The sequence below is a fragment of the Drosophila tropicalis genome, unplaced genomic scaffold (genome assembly GCF_018151085.1).
Source record: "Drosophila tropicalis isolate 14030-0801.00 unplaced genomic scaffold, ASM1815108v1 contig_1109, whole genome shotgun sequence".
In the NCBI taxonomy this organism is placed as follows: Eukaryota; Metazoa; Arthropoda; class Insecta; order Diptera; family Drosophilidae; genus Drosophila; species Drosophila tropicalis.
In genome coordinates this window covers 154,223-169,143 of record NW_027172477.1, presented here as the reverse complement: position 1 = coordinate 169,143, position 14,921 = coordinate 154,223, and the positions used below count along the sequence as shown (strand labels likewise).

Sequence of the window (14,921 nt, the reverse complement as noted above, 5' to 3'; positions counted from 1 at the left end):
GTAAATGGATGATACTTGTGTATAGAGATGGAACCAAGCATTACTCTATAAAAAAAGAAGCCCATTTTCAATGGCTGAAACTGTTCTGATTACGAGGTGAAGAAGATTGTAGTCATAGACGTTAATTTAGAAGTTTTAAGTTAGTAAGCTGCTTACTTTTTAGCAGCAGTAACGAAGTTAGTAAGTGATTACATTGTAGCTTACTTCTTTTCCAATTGTAAACAGTTTTGTAGTCAATTACTTTGTAGAAGATCCACTGACTATTGTTTTATGTAAACTGCCTATGAAAAGCGACCATGCCCCAAAAAAGGGTAAGCTACATTGGTTTAAGTATGCCATTATTTCATCAAACCATTAAAGAATTGTCTTCGAACATTCAATTCCAGAGAATGCTTGTCGGAAGGATCATGCCATGGACTAGCAATAAGAAGAAATTCCAAATCCCAAATAGCCATTGACAATGGAAATGCTTTCTTTTTCGATCTTGAGACCTGAAATGAAAAACATGTTTGTGATGATCTTAGAAAATCGTTCTTTGCGGCGTATTATGTATAATTTAATTTTATTTAACATAATTTAAAGTATGTATAATTCAATCATTTCTTGTTTTTTGTTTTTTTCTTTTCTTTAATATGGTTTTACATACAATATTTATAATTGGTTTAAACATGTTTTTTTCTTTCACTTTTGCTTTATTTTATGCATTTAAATATATTTAAGGTATATTTAAACTATGACTAAAAATAAATTTTACATGATTTATCGTTTTATGTTTTGTTTTTGCCGCTGCGCTTATGGCATAACTTGCATTTACCATTTTTCTTTAGTTATGTTTAAAATAATTTAATATGGTGAGAAAAGAGCCAAACTTTAGTTTTTATTATTATTATTTTTTTTTTTTTTCTTTTTTGGAATGAATGGACAGGACGACACTGGCCTCTTGTTGAGAGGCTCACAATGAATTATAAAAAAAAAAAAACACATAACAAAAATTGAATTTTATATATGTTAACGTTCATTTTCCTTGCATTTTCTTTGTTTTGGTTGTTGTTTTTGCTTGTAACTAAATTTACAATTGAATATGATATTAATATATTGTTATTTTTGTTTTTCATATTAGGCCTGATTTTGTTAATAATTCAACACATTGCTGTATCTGTCTCTCTCTATCTATATAAATATATGCAGAGATCAGATCAGGCGCTGGCTTAAAAGAAAATTGCACATGATTATGATGTTTTGCTCCCGCTGCTATAATATGCCAATTTGAATTAGTTGTAATTGCTTTTGCTGTTGGTGTTGCTGTTCTTCTTCCACGTTCGTTCTTCATCATCGTGTCTTATTTTTTGAGTCTTGTTTTCTCAGTGACCACCAAAAAACCGTAACTTGGTCCGGTCGTTTTTACACATTGCTATCGGTACCAACGGCCCCAGTGAATGAGAAGGGCTGCGCATTATTCACTATCCCAGCTCGATCGCTGGTTGTTGCTGCCTGAGATGTTGCCGCATTACCGCCGTAGTCAGTTTGTTGCGCTGCCGCACGCATATCCGCTGCCGAGGCTCTAATGTGTTATAGAAAAAATAATTATTAGTATTGAAATGCCATTATCGAATAATTAAAAGAGTATAAACAATAGAATGAATCAATAAATTCAACTTAAAGCGTGACCAAAAACAAAAGTATAACCAAATGTGTGAATACGAGACTAAAAACGAGACTTAAAAGTACTACAAGAGATATAAAACAAAAAGAAAGAAACAAGATCGGAAACAGTATATTTGTATATATAGAAAAGAAATAAAAAAAGATACTTAACATTAAAATCTTTCAAAAAATGGCAGAAACCATTTAATTCATTATCAACCAAAGCTAAACGAATTTACATACATATTTTGTTGATAGAAACAAACAAATTGAAACTCATAAGAATATAAACTACATTAAATTAAGTCCAGAGTGTATTGAAATTCTACATGATTCAAAGCGAATCCAAGATGTGATATAAAGAAAACCTAAAAAATAAAACCAAGCAATCTCTAAAAAAATTCAAAAAAAAATAGATAAATATCCATTCCGAGTCTATGAAAAAAAAAAAGGAAATCAAATGTTGACCCAAAATAACTGAGATTAACTAACATAACGATAACTAATGGGAAGAATTTTGAATAGCTTACAAAGACTGGCAGTTGTTCTAAATAGAGAATAAGAAATCAAATCTGAGGCCTGATATGGCCTGTTACAGTTTCCGATTCCGAATAGAGTTTAAGAACTGTTCTCCCTTCCAAATCCGATCAAAATTATTCGGTTTCAAATCTTTTGCCTTTGAATTAGTCGATTGAAAGCTAATTGCTATAAGTATCAGTGGATATTTTCGTAACAATCTTTAATATTCAAGAATTATTCTTCGAAATGGTATTAACCTGTTTCAATTACCGAAAGATTTTAATTGAAACGTTTAGGCCACTTTTTGTGGTTAACAATAAATACCATTAAAATGTGTGTTAAAAACTGTATAAAAATTAAATTCATTTGCCATGTCAAATAAATTTATTTGAACAAACTTATACCTAAATAATTATAGAACTCGGCAACCCTAATGGCTGATAAAGTAGGCAAAACAGAAATGTTTCAAACTAGGCTTCGAAAACGATTGACACTCGGAATTGAGAACAGAAAGTTAGAAAACTGTGCTGAATTCTTTTGTTTGACATTCTCTGGGAAATACATATATGAAATGGGTTCATGCCAGACTTTAAACTATAAAGTTAAGATCAAATATAAAAAAAACAAAAGACAACAATACAATAGACTATAAAATTGCTACAGTTGCCAGACTTTTGTGAGAATCTGTAGTCAAAAACAGATATATGTATAATTATAAATATAAATATCTAAAAACTACTTGGATGTGGTGTATTTTTCTACTTCAATTGCGAGGGAGAAAAAAACTTAAAGAGGAAACTTAAAAAGAGAATGAAAATGTAAAGAAGGTTTGTATTTGCCTTTCTTGGTTGGTTTGACGCAGGAAGCTCTGTATCTGTGTAAGTGAGATTAGGTGTATCTGTGTATGTGTGTGTGTGTGTGTGTGTGTGTGTGGAGAAGGGGCTGTGTACTTCAACTGAGCAAATGGGCGGAAGGCTCTTGGGCACATACGACATTTGATCATGTACAAATTTCTCTTAATTACTTTGGGCGTAACGTTTTTTGTTTTTTTTTTTTTTATAATTCCATTTAGTTTTTTATTTAATATATAATTAGTTTATAAACGAAATATTTTCTATGGAATAAATTGTTTGCCATTCGATTAATATAACTAATTTCCTTGTTGCTTTTTGCTTTAATTTGCTTAACTAATTTATTATTCTTTGTTTGATACTTTGCGATGCGAGTATTCATTCACATTATATTATAATTATGAAATAATACAAAAAATAAACAAAAATTGTTAACTTAAATAAATTACTAAATCATATGGAATGAACCTTTTTCTTTTAATTGAAGTATGTTTATGAAAAGAATAATAAATATAAAGAAGAAAGAAAATAATAAAGAACATTTAGAGCAATTTTCGTTATCCATGCAGAGCTTATGAATCTATATAGAAGGTATACATATATCAACAAGGAATATAATAAGGACAATTGTTATTCATTTTCATAACACAACGACAATGATCGGAATACTATATATCGTATTAGTTCCATAGGAACAATTGAATTGAACATTTAAAACAATTTTCTATATCTTTTGAAATATCACTCACATTGAATTAGACAGAGAGAGATAGAGAATGAGTGAATGAGCCTTATGTACATATATCAATTGTACATATTTCTGCATGGATATAGAAACTTCGATGAGACGAAGTTGATTTTCAGTTTAGGGATTAAATATATATATATATATATGTATATGAGTATTTAGTTTCATTTTCCTTTTGCTAGTATTTACTTTTTTGTTTTGTTTTTGTGGTTTACAACAATGAACTTTCTGTAAAATTGTTTTAATTCAACGTCTTTGACTTGATTATGTGTGTTTTATTGTTGTTTTTTGTAATACGAAAACAGAGGGGAAAATTCTCAACATTTAACATTGAATTTTTGTAGAAATGGTTTTTCGTTTTTGTTTCTTTTGTTTTCACATGCAAGCCCAAGCATAATTAAAAGTTAAAAATACTTTCTTCCTGTTTCGATATATATATATATATATATATATGTATCATGTATGTATATGTATATCGTCTATGTATATATTCTTTTGTTAGCTTTCTTCAAATCTGAGTTGTACATATTGCTCTAGGTTATTTTTTTTATAATCGTTATTCCTTTTTTATCTGTTACAGTGTGTATGAATGTGTCTGTTGCGGTCTATCTGTGTGTGTGTGTGTGTGTTTAAAAGTGGAAGCTTTACTTGACTTTGATTTCATTTTCGTTTAAGTTAACTGATTTTCCACCTTTTTTTCTCTGGATTGTTGTCTCTCTCTCTGTATCGAAATGAATGACAAAAAAAAAAAACCGTAAAATAATAGTATTAATGGAATTTCAATTTTGTTGTTGTCTTTGTTTTCGTTTAATTGGTGGGGTGTTGTTGTTGTTGTTGTATACTTATAGATTTTTCTCTTTTTTTTGTTTCTTTGCTTTTTAATTATTATTTTTGTTTTTTTTTTTTTTTTGGAACAATTACTAAAAACTATGCGCCACAAAATATTTCATATCCGTTAAAGATTTTTCTTGATATAGTTTTTGCATGTCTAATTGGTTTTGGGTGTGTGGGAGTGTGTGTGTGTTGTGGATGTATGTGTGTGTGTGTGTGTGTGTGTGGGTGTATTGGTGTAACTGGTTTGTGGTGTTAGTGTGCTTTTGGCAGTATTTTTATGTGGGTTTCATGAATTTATGTTGGACGCCAAACATCTGGATCTTCCATTAGTGTGATATGTTGATCGCCGCCCATTTGGGCACCGCCGCCAGCAGGACCGCCGGGACCCATTTGTGTGGGCGATGTGGCAGCAGCGGCCATGTCCTCGCGTGAAGCTCTAATTCACATTTTAATTTTGGATTGCGTTTGGTTTTTGGTTTTCGTTTTGCGTACACACAAAGGATTATTGGTTTGTTTTTGGTTAGAGAAAACAAGTTGTATAGGAGTTGGATTAGCAAAGTATTCTAACAAAAGCTCTCGCACTCTGTCTTTTATAAATTTTTGCATAGAATTCAATCTTAAGTGAAAAGTTGCTATTTAAATTGGTTAACTTACTTTTTGCCTAACGCCATCATGCCATAGACAACGCCGGTGGCAAAGATAAGGCCACTGCCAAACAAACTGGCCAAGCCAAAGCACATGAATATCGGCGGCACAGCCAACCTAAAGGGGAAAATAAAAGAAAATATTTAGAATTGATTTGAAAACGATGTGCAAGTTCATTCACACTCACGCGCAATAGAGTCCCGCTCGAAAGTACATTGGTTTGGCATCTACTTTGTCTGCCATCACGTTCACCTTATCGATGCAAACAAAACAACATGGTGCCTCCAACGCCATTACCACAAATCCGGCTATCATTTGTATGATTCCAGCCACCATACAACTAACACTGAGGGTAATAATCGAGAGTACATTCCAAAGGCCAAATAATATGGCAACTGCAAAAGCAAAAAAAACGAAAATTAATAATAAAAGTGAAAATTAGGAAATATATTTATCAGTTATTATTAATCCAAAAGAGTACAGAGTGTATATTCATTTTAGAAGTAAATTTTGTTCACATGCCTTTTACAAGCATATTTCAGTATCTTGCTCAAGCAAGCATACGAGCACCCTAGCGCCCCCACCAACCAACGGCCAACTCCGACCTTATGTAAAAACGTTTACGTGCATAATTCGGCTATTTTTAGTCCGATTTTGATCACATTTGATGATTTGCTAGATATTAGTATCAAATTTAAGTATGCCAATTAAAATTACTGGAGATAATCGAGGTTTTTTCAAATTACGGGGGCGGATGAGCCGTGGCAAAGATTTTAAATAAACTCAATCACTTCACATACTACACGATCCTACATAACAAAATTGGTGGCTCTATCTTTTATAGTCTCCGTGATCTAGGTGTTTATACGGACGGACGGACGGACGGACGGAGGGACATGGCTAGATCAACTCGACTGTTGATGCTGATCAAGAATATATACACTTTATAGGGTCGGAAAAGCTTCCTTCTGTCTGTTACATACATTTTGGCGACTTTAATAAACCCTCTGGTATAAAAAGTGCCCGCCCCCTGAGTGACGTCAGTATTGACCGCGCACGAGTCACAGTTTATCTGTTGCTGTTCTTCAAGTTTTTCCTTGATCTTAACCAACTATAGTTCTTTTTGTCATCGGAGAAAAACGACAGAACATCTTTAGTTTGACTTGGATGTACAATAATGACAAAAGAATATCTATACTTTTTGGTATCGAAGATCCATTCTGCCATTTCTAGCATATATTTTGCTCTGCGCAAGATAAACATCTAGTTTTGGCCAGGTGAAATTGGTCTTAGGTCTCGACATTTTGGCAGCTTAAGAAGTGCTGTAGTTTCCTGGATCGATGTAGGTGTTCTACAATGAGAGGTAACTCAAATTTGATAACAGTTGCCAAGTGCCACATATGATCATCATCATTTGTCTTTCCATCACAAAAACTACCAACAATTAGACTATACACATTTCTCAGATAAAGTAGATGTTATTGTTAACAAAAAGGGGCAGCAGCAAGAGCGAAAGTGTTTATCTACGATCAGTGTGTTTAAGTGTCTTTCTAGATGTTATCTAACCAATAACTACTGCTTACTCCGGTTCATGTGATCAAATTCAACTCATTTATTTCTGAAATGTATTAAAAGGCGTTTTCTGTTCAATTCTATGAAACTGCCCTCCCCCTTTTCCCTCTTGGCATTTGCTTAAACGCCTTCAATTTGTGTTGACTTTTTTGTTTGGTTTTTATTTCCCCTTTTCATAAAGTTGGACTACATACAAACACATGTCTGTATACATACAAAGAATAAAATAATACACAGAGAGAAAAAAACAACAACAATAATAAAAACAGCCCAATCTAATCAACAGAGCTGACTCATATTTATACCACATATGTACATTCATTCGTGTGCTAATTTCTTTTATTCAATAGTAATATGAATAAAACTAAAACAAAATAGTCAGAAAAGCGTGACAAGGCAACAAAATAAAATTTAAGTTAAAACTTCTGTTTCGTGAAATAGTTTAAATAGTAAAACATAAAACTGTTCGTTTGACGAAAAAAAAAAGAGAAACTATTGAAATATGCCAAAATTTAAATAAACCTTTGGATACCCTATAATCAAACACCAGACCAGTCAATTTGGTTTCAACTTGGACTTCGGAATCAATTACTAAAGTCCTTTTAATATTCTCGATTAAATATTAGAACCGAATAGAACCGAATCAAATGAGAAATGAGTACTAACTTTGATCAAACCTAATAAAAAGGATGCTTGAAAATAGTCGTTATTGAAATTTAACTTTTGGTTTCTTCTTCTTTTACATGAAATACGCAGCCTTCAAATTTTTTACGTAGTACTGAATAAAACTGTGAATACTTTGAGTACTCTAAGTTATCGAATATTTCTATCATTCATTTACTACGTTTGCTTGAAAATTCTAAAGATTTGGAATATAAATTGAATTTGAATATGAAAATAACTACGTTAATCGGCTAATCCCGATGCAACTGCATTTAAGTATTATCCTCTGAGTTTCGAAGTATTCTTTTCAAGACATATTGAATACATATGCATGTTAAAGTTAATTTTTGAATTGTTTATCTGTAAATCAATTCAATTGAATAGTTTTCAAACGAATTTGATTCATTTCCAAATATTTTTGAATAAATTTGAATATTAAGTAAACTTATATATATGTATTAATGAAATGAGCTTCAAGACAAGGCCCCATAATATCTCATCGTAAATATAAATCTTAAAAATCTCTCAATCAACTAAAAAAAAGTATAAAACCAATTAAAGAAAAGGATGAAATGTGACTTTTTATAAGCAATTTATCTGTCACTTTAAATGTTATTATATTTATCATATTTTCCCAAACGATAATACTTTCCCTAATCTTAATATATGTATATCTCATGTAGGGGGAGAGAGGACATAAAAAAAAATTTCAACTAAGGGGGTCGATCTAAATTGGTTAAAAATTTGGACAGGTAATTAATAACAATTAATGTACACACAAATTTATTTATGACTTTTAAAGGATTGACTAATCTTAAATTTATTGTCTAAACTGAAACCTGTACGAATTGTAAGATTCGATCGGCATTATTTTGAAATTCTATATAAATATTTTCAAATGATTTAAGTTCTTGATTAACATTGAAATTGAAGAGAGAATTGATTATTGAGTCAAAAGGGGTAGATGGACACATTGTCTATTACATCACAATGGAAGTTCATTTGATCCGAGGAGGCCCACCCACTTGGGGTTTGAGGAAACAAGTTTAAGAAGCCCCGCAAGAGTGAATTGCATTTTTTTATTTTACAGATGTATGTATGTATGTACATACATATGTATGTATGTATATATAATTTGCGGGGAGGGGGTTAGGCGGGGAGGTTTGGTGTCTCCTTCCGTTTCGGGTTTCGTGATTCTTTAATTGATTTCAAGTGGCTGGCGTTTTGTTTGCCTATTTATTTATATCATAACTTATATCAGCTGATTTAGAGTCAACTATACAAATATATCAAATCGTTTTGTCCATGCGTGTGTGTGTGTTAGTGGGTCACAAATGTTCTTCTATACATTGAATTGAGTGAAAATTATAATAAAAAAATATCAAAGAAGTTAAATTCGGCTATGCCGAAGTTTATATACCCTTGCAGTCCTTGACAATAATAATTTCACATGTTCAAAATTTGTTTTCTGCAACTCAATTCATTAATATACAAACAAAACAATTTTACTCTTCATACTATGTACAATTTGTTCTTCTTCTTCCCTCATTCCCTAAGCAAAGCAACGCACGCATACACATACAGTTTATGTAGCGTTGCGTCTGTGTGTGTATGCATGTGCTCTGTTGATTTGATGATGACGTAGTAGGCAGCAAGCAGAGCTGCCGGCAGCGATTGAACCGATTTATATAGAGTGTAACTTGTGTTCTATTTATCCGATCAGGGTCAAATTTTGGGATCTGAGATTTTATATCAAATTCTATTATATTGGTAAATTTCATGGGGATACTCCAATTTTTGCAAAAATTTTTGTTCCAGAGTTATATGATATAGTAGTCCGATCCCAAAGATTTTCATACTTTATCTCACCCGGGTAAAAAAAAGCTCCCAAAAAAAATTTCATCCCGATAGCTCTTAAGATGGCTGAGTAAAACGCGTACGCACCGACGGACAGACGGACATGGCTATATCGACTTAGCTTCTCATGCTGATCAAGAATATATATACTTTATGGGGTCGGAAACGTCTCCTTCTGTGCGTTACAAACATCTGACCAATTTTATAATACCCTCTGCAAGGGTATAAAAATGGAAAATCGTTAGACTAAAGTTCAATGCCAGTCGAAGGCAGAGATATGTATGTATGTATGTATATATTTACAAAGAAAATGCGCAATCAGGAAAAATATATGACAGACAAGCGGAAAAACGAAGCAGGGACAGAGAAAGTGAGACAGAGACAAAAGATGAACAAGAACAAAGAGTAAGTTCAGTTAATGTACAAAAACAACAAAAGAGCATGCAAAATTAATAAAAAAAAAGAGCAAAAATAACATCAAATTGTAAGGGAAATACACATTCATATGTGTGTATGCACAATATTTTTATGATAACTGGTCTCATATACGATATATAATGTACATATGTATATACATATACTTCTTATGTATGTGTATTGCTTAAGCAGGCACAAAGCTTTATTCCCTTTAAAGGATTTTTCTCAGATGACAGAGATGCCTGATGTAAATCTCTGGTGATACATACAAAAACATTTGGAATGTTTTTTATTTTATACATACATACATATGTATGTATAAAGTTTATGCCAAAAAAAATGTGGCCATTTAACAAAATTTAAGGCACTTTATCTCAGCATTACTACATACCGACTAGTCACGAGATAAGATCATATATGTACATACATACATACACATATAATTATATGCTCACAGATCTTTGTTTAACACCAACAGAAAAAAAAAGCGTTGATTATGATTTTTGGGGCTTCACGTTGAAGAATCTATGTAGAAAATATTTTCGTGAACCCAATAGATATTTCAAGATTTTTCGACTTCAATAATGTAGTTAAGACACACTACAAAGACACACTAGATAAGCGCAAAGTGAGAAGTCAATATTTATTTGAGAGAGCGGTATTTCGTAGGGTGTTCAGAAACGCCCAGGAATTCCCCTTGCAATTGTCAATGCGTATTATATAGAAAATTATTATAATACCTTTAAATTTATGTACATATGTATACGATTCAATTGGCATACATATTATTATACCCCGCAAAAATTTCTTAATTTAATTCCAAATTGTGGTCTTTGCCCAGCCAACAAATCAATACCAAAATTGAACAGATTTGTTTCTCTATGGGAAGTACTCGATTATTGAAAGCGTTCGCAAGGAGGCCTTTATTTACCTACCACATCCTCATAAATATAATATTTAAATATATCCTATTCTCCTTTTTGGGAGTTTCAGTTTAAGAAACTTTAAAAAGATCCGCAATCGAATTATCACTTTGTACTAAATTGCAGAGAATTTTAATGCAAATACTACCAAGTGATGGCCAAATTAACAGCATTTAAAGATTGCAAAGTTCGCCTCCCGCCCCCTCTGCCTTTTCAATTATCCGTATCCGCATTGTGTATGGCTATGCCGAAACCATAGAATACAGACACATACACACACATACACATACACACAGGCACACGCGAGCAAAACCAAAAATTTCTGTATCCTTTTTGTATCTACTTTCTGTTTCTTCTTCTTCCTTTACTGTTATGCTAACGTGTTTCTTTTTTGCTCGTATTTTTTTCCTGTTTCCTTTATCAATGTCAGAGAGCCTGCGTACACACACACACTAACACACCCGCGCATACACACACACACACACGCATAGACAAACTAGATAACAGCAGCAGCAACAAAAACATAAAATGTACACAAAAATCGATGCAAATCGTATTTTTAGGACTAATACTCTCCATCTCTTTCTGGCTTGATTGTACATTTATTTATTTTGCATGCATTTTGGTCATTTGTTTAAGTTTCGTATCGTATTTGCTCTTTTGGGAGGGGATACTATAGTTACTAGTACTTACAAAATGCTCCGACAATCCCGAGCAATTGACTTCCATATTTGAGATACCACGGTACTTCTGGGCCGCCAGCTGGATCTTGTTGCTGATTGGGACGTGCCAGCAGTCCCGTTATCTTTTCCGCAAATGACTAGAAAATGCAATTGCATTAATTATAAACATATCTACAACAACAATCCAAATACATTTTCAGCAATAACATAAAAAAAAATCGAATTGTAATTTATATTGTGACGCGGCGGCCGCTTCATTAAACACGCACACAAACACACACGGACACACACACATATGCACAAGCAAACGGCAAGAGAGTATGTGTGTGAAAGAGAGAGAGGAGGGAGAAAAACATACTAGACACACTGAAATTCACTTCGTCAGCAAATCATTGAAACATCTTAGTGTCATTTGCCGCTGACAATGACATTCTTTTGCAAATTTTTCATTCGTTTCGATAAACATACCATTTTGGTTTTTTGATTATTCAATAAAAATTAAAAATTTAATATGTAAGGACGCGAGAGAATCTCCGTTTTAGAACGAACTACGAACGAAAACGAAAAATATTTATCACAATCAGAGTGACCAGACTAATTTGATTTTTGTCATGGGAGGAAACAACTATTGGTCACACCTGGTGCTAGTGATGGGCAACGTAAAGTGATTACGTTTACCATGCCACAACACGATGTCAAAATGAAATTTTAACTGCCGTTAACCATCATTAGCAAGCGAATATTTTTTTCCAATGCGTTACAGAGTTTTATTGAAAATTATTAGTTCACTTAACTGAGTGGTAACTTCCAGAACAAGATGGAGCTCAATATATCGTATTCAAAGGAAACTTCTTTGAGAAAAATTTCAAATTAAAGATATGATTACAATAACATTGCGTATTTATTTTCAATTTAATGTTATGATGAAAATATACAAATACTTCGCATACCACTTAGCGAATACTTTGGTCTCTTCCTAAAATCTCATATAATGTTGATTTCATTTCTTTTTAAACTGATTAAGAAATACGTTACGCTTTCTAATGGAGGATAATTTTTAATCAAAAATAATAATTTCAATTTTGCTAATTCCAACAAATTATAAAAGGTTCAAAAATATTTTTATATATTTCCACAATTCAAATATCCATAGTATGACCATGCCATGCTCTTCTCGACAATGTGTGGATACGTCATACGATGAAACGTGATTTGTATAAGGCGCGAAACTTTGATAGGGTCACACTGTTGGGCCACAATCGCATTTGTTGATAATTTTGTTGTTTTGTTATTGTTTTATAATCGTTGTTCATGTCGAAATGGCTGATCAACAAACGGGGATGGAAATGTCATCATCATCATCATCTGGAGACTTGTGCTTATTGTGTCTAAAAAATTCGGCCGGGTCCACCGATGTGGATTTGGAGAAGCTTCACTTAGCCGCAGGAATGCTGCAAAAACTCTTTCAGTGCTATCAAATAAAGGTAATAATAAGAAAATAATGTTGCTAAAACGAAAAGCGGCAATATAATCAAATGGATTATTAACTGATATATAACAGGTGGGTATCAAGGATTTGCCGGGATGCATTTGTGATCACTGCATGGCTGAGGTACTCAAAATGTGCGATAATTTACGCAGTTGGGGTGAGGCCCAAGGTCGACTCCAGTCACAGGAGACGGGTATATCAGATGACGAGGAGAACGAAGAAGAAGAAGAAGGTCGTAACGTATCGGAGTATGTCCAAGAAGATGAAGAAGAGGGGCAGATCAATGAGGGGGAGGAGGAAAATGAAGAAGACACTGTGGTGGATGTAGAAAGTATTGACTGGGCTGCTCCAAATGATAGTGATTATGAGGCCCTTGATGATCAGCTTAGTGAGGAATATGTCGAGTCTCCAGAAATCAAATATGATCCAGATTCGGTTGCTGAACTGGATATCGATGCCCTTGTTCTGGCCAACAATTGTGGCATATTGGGCAAATTGGTAAAAGATCGCACAGATATGTATTGTTACTACTGCCACATGGTGTTCCATGGTGGTACAAAGCTAAGACATCATTGCATTTACGATCATAGTCAGCTCCACTATGCTTGCTTTGATTGCGGGGAAACCTTCTTGGACTCGAATCAACTGCATATACACCAGGCGGGTAAACAACATCGAAAGACTGTCGTTAATAATCATGACAAAGATGATGATGATGATACCGATGGTGGTGGTGATGCTACTGTTGCTGCTGACTATAACGATGAGGAATCGTCCCAAACACTGCACTATCGCTGCCAGAAGTGTGGTCGAATCTTTGATCGAGTTTATAGCATATTGCGTCACGAACGGGACGTACATAGAAATCCGGACAATTATGAATGCAAGGATACCGATTGTCAAAGAGTTTTTGACACAAAACGCGGTTACTCCATCCACATGAAAAAGCATGTCAAGCGTCTTGGCTCGACGGTAACAATGGTAAAGACAGAGGACACGAAGCCACAACCACCAACATCCCCCACACCGGGAAACTTTGCCTGTCCGATGAAGCATTGCCAAAAAACGTTTCAAACTCGCGCCCAGTTGGCCTATCACAAGATCACTCATTCTGGTGAGGAATTTTATTGCATAATCTGCTCGAAAAGATTGTCATCACGTAGCAATATGCGGCGGCATATACGTACGGTTCACAATCCATTGCAGCAGGAGCAAAAGAAACGACGAAGACAAGACGTCACATGTGAATTGGAGGGCATCGGTGATGATGATGATATTATGTTAGATCTCGTTGAGCAACAGCGTAAAATGGATGAAGTATTACAATCACATCCTGATTCCCAACTGCCGCCATTAACATCGCCAGCATTCATCGTCATTGGCAATAGTTCGAATCGTAATAACAATCTAAAGAATACCAAAAAATTTCAAGGTGGTCAATTTATATCGCTGAAATAAAACGTACATACATATATATACACGTATGATTATATATCTAAGAAGTATATATAGATAGCTATAATAACAACCAACGAGACTAGTTTTGTGTAAACAAAAACAAATGAGATGGCTTAAATGTGCAAAGAGGGCAATTGACACTCCATTTCCAAACTAAGTGATCACCATACCAATATCTTTCACCATTCGACTTAATCCCATATCTGTATGTATGAATGACCTTTTTACTTTCAGGAACTGCAATACAGGTTCAAGCAGTCCAAACGAAACATTTTTTAAACCTCGAAAACATTTTAATCATTAGATCATTAGACAAGTATATTGTATTCTTTGGTTTCCATTGGGTTTTTTTTTTCCATCTTTGTGCACATCAATAAATGATTAGCTTAAAAACTATTTTTAAATAAACTATCTGGATAAAACAAAAGAATTAACAATAATAAAAACAAATAAAAGTAACAAATATCTGTTGGTTGTATACTTGAAGAGGGTTTAATGCTTTTATTGGACCAGATTTGTTTGGGTAAAATGTAATTTTTCACAGCTTTTTCACCTTTGGCAGGTCAAATGGGTGAATTCTTTTCAGACGTCTAATCTGCATGCTATTGTCCGGCAGTT

At 33.5% G+C, this 14,921-nt stretch overlaps 2 protein-coding genes across 3 annotated transcripts; one reads left to right on the top strand and one right to left on the bottom strand.

Moving 5' to 3' along the window:
* Positions 1-545: 545 nt before the first annotated feature.
* On the bottom strand, positions 546-11,982 carry fwe (Calcium channel fwe). 2 transcript variants are annotated; one of them, XM_068285577.1, is made up of 5 exons: positions 11,825-11,981; positions 11,367-11,493; positions 5,429-5,636; positions 5,251-5,358; positions 546-1,561 (listed from the first exon to the last, which is right to left on the bottom strand). In XM_068285577.1, the coding sequence occupies exons 1-5, from the start codon at positions 11,825-11,827 to the stop codon at positions 1,402-1,404; spliced, it is 606 nt and encodes a 201-aa protein (XP_068141678.1). In that variant the 5' UTR covers positions 11,828-11,981; the 3' UTR covers positions 546-1,401. The 2 variants fall into 2 exon arrangements, with proteins under 2 accessions (XP_068141678.1, XP_068141689.1); XM_068285588.1 differs by lacking the exon at positions 546-1,561 and adding an exon at positions 4,319-5,032 and having other exon boundaries at positions 11,825-11,982.
* Positions 11,983-12,573: 591 nt separating this feature from the next.
* On the top strand, positions 12,574-14,766 carry CkIIalpha-i1 (CKII-alpha subunit interactor-1). The gene is made up of 2 exons (XM_068285462.1): positions 12,574-12,840; positions 12,918-14,766. Exons 1-2 carry the CDS (start codon positions 12,676-12,678, stop codon positions 14,301-14,303), a joined length of 1,551 nt encoding a protein of 516 aa, XP_068141563.1. The 5' UTR covers positions 12,574-12,675; the 3' UTR covers positions 14,304-14,766.
* Positions 14,767-14,921: the final 155 nt, after the last annotated feature.

Excerpts from the sequence above, each read along its gene's own strand:
- CkIIalpha-i1 (XM_068285462.1), top strand. The coding sequence starts at position 12,676 with ATGGCTGATCAACAAACGGGGATGGAAATGTCATCATCATCATCATCT. Across the intron at positions 12,841-12,917 it reads TTCAGTGCTATCAAATAAAG|GTGGGTATCAAGGATTTGCC; the intron begins GTAATAATAAGA and ends GATATATAACAG.
- fwe (XM_068285577.1), bottom strand. Across the intron at positions 5,637-11,366 it reads CGGGATTGTCGGAGCATTTT|TTGCCATATTATTTGGCCTT; the intron begins GTAAGTACTAGT and ends TTGCTTTTGCAG. Across the intron at positions 1,562-5,250 it reads ATGATGGCGTTAGGCAAAAA|AGCCTCGGCAGCGGATATGC; the intron begins GTAAGTTAACCA and ends ATAACACATTAG.